This window comes from Pygoscelis adeliae, unplaced genomic scaffold, assembly GCF_000699105.1.
Source record: "Pygoscelis adeliae isolate BGI_AS28 unplaced genomic scaffold, ASM69910v1 Scaffold1033, whole genome shotgun sequence".
NCBI classification, from domain to species: Eukaryota; Metazoa; Chordata; class Aves; order Sphenisciformes; family Spheniscidae; genus Pygoscelis; species Pygoscelis adeliae.
The window spans coordinates 46,723-48,396 of NW_008824399.1; the positions used below are offsets into that span (position 1 = coordinate 46,723).

The 1,674-nt window shown below is 50.9% G+C and overlaps 1 protein-coding gene across 1 annotated transcript in view; it reads left to right on the top strand.

Annotated features, from left to right (window-relative positions):
* The first annotated feature begins 671 nt into the window (after positions 1-671).
* The window catches only part of SF3B4 (splicing factor 3b, subunit 4, 49kDa), a 15,974-nt gene continuing 14,971 nt past the window's right edge, over positions 672-1,674 (top strand). Inside the window, exon 1 of the mRNA XM_009320241.1 lies at positions 672-678. Coding sequence (XP_009318516.1) covers positions 672-678 — 7 coding nt within the window. The remainder of the gene's footprint in view (positions 679-1,674) is intronic.

Genomic DNA, 1,674 nt, shown 5'->3' on the forward strand with positions numbered 1-1,674 from the left:
GTTTTTTTTTTTTTTTTTTTTTTTTTTCAGTTGAACTCATCCGAGCCCGGCCCCGTCGGATGTCTCCGAGCATCTCTGAGCAGCGGGCTCGGGGCTCTGCCCTTCTGACGGACCAGACTCTGGTTTTTAAAATGTTATTTTTAAACTCTTCTTGGGGTGGGAGGGAGACGGAGGGGGCGGTCACAGTGCTTGAGTGGTTTTGAGGTTTTTTTTCCCTGCAGAAGTACTGTGCAAAGACCGTTCCGTTCGCGGTACGGTCGACCCGACTTAGTAAGAACTGAGACAAGAAACAAGGTCAGTGTCTCCACCCAGCAATAACCATCGGCGTGGGGAAGTAGAGAGGAGAAAGAGCGTCCCGCAGCACCGGGAGGTAAATCCGCAGCGGGCTGCCGGGCACTCGCAGCCGTACGTGGACACACACACGCCCGCGATAACTCTTTCTACTTGAGCAAGCTACTTCCGTACTACCTCTGTTCTGCTGAATCGAATTAACTCGGCTCCATTTTGCTGAGCCACGTAACTGACCTTAGGCTGAGGAATATTAAAATGTATTTTTGATAATAGGGCTAAAGAGCAAAACGTTAAGAAAAGACGAACCCGTAACTAACTTACACGCTCGATGTGGTCCACTACGTTCCCTTCTCCCCCCGTCCCAGCCCCTGCGGCGTAGGATGAACCGTACGCTCCCGTTCACGTCTTGCGGGGTGGGTTTAACTTTAGCACTGCAATGTTTGCACAGATATTTTATTTTATTTTTTTTTTCCTCCTTTTGTAACTACAGCTCCAAAACCAGACTCGATCCTGTATACGGCAAGGTCAACATTTTACCACGTGAAAATAAAACATGAATTATACCGATAATTCAAAGCTTTACAACATTCCCTCTTATTTTTTTTTTTTTGTTTTGTTTTGTTTTTCAGAAGGCATCAAACTATGCAATCCCTTCCCGTGCTGCTCCCGCCCGCTGCCCTTCCCGGGGAGAAGGGGCGAGAAAACCGGGCAGAGGAGGTGAAAGTGTACTTAACACTGGAGAATCACCCGCAGCCTTATTCTCACAAACACGCTAAGGCTTGGTTCTAATGCACGAGTTTCACCAGTTTAACGCGTATCTAAAAACCCCCAAATTAAGGCTTTTTCTGCGCGGGGTCCTAACGGGTTTTGGGTCAAGCCACCCAAGCTGCTCGTCAACGGATCGTAAATATCCCGGCGATGGTTTGACTCCGAGTTTTAAGCTGTTGTTAAATCACCGGGCGCAGACGAGCCTCGCCCCAGCCCCGTGCTGCAAAAGGGCTTTAACAAACGGTCGGTGCAACCGGGGGGTCGGCACCCGCCTCCCGTAGGTGACCTGCAGGGTGGCTCCCGTGCACGTCCGTCCTCTTCTCTCGGAGCAAATGCCAGACGGCAAATCTTTCCCTCAAATTGCGCTCAGTCCCATCTACTCTGGCCCGGGGGCGAGGCTATACAGCACTGGTTAAGCGCCGCAGGCTCTCACCCCTGTTTTACCCTGCAGCCGTCTCTTGGTTCACCCCAAATATTAAGCTGAAACGTTTGAAAACCAAACGAAACCCTCGCTGGACGGGGGCCGCTTGGTTTGTACACCCGTTTCTGCCGTTCGTTTTTCCTGTAATGGGAGCGGCAGCTTCCTTTCAGTTTGGGGAGCACCCTTCGGCTGCT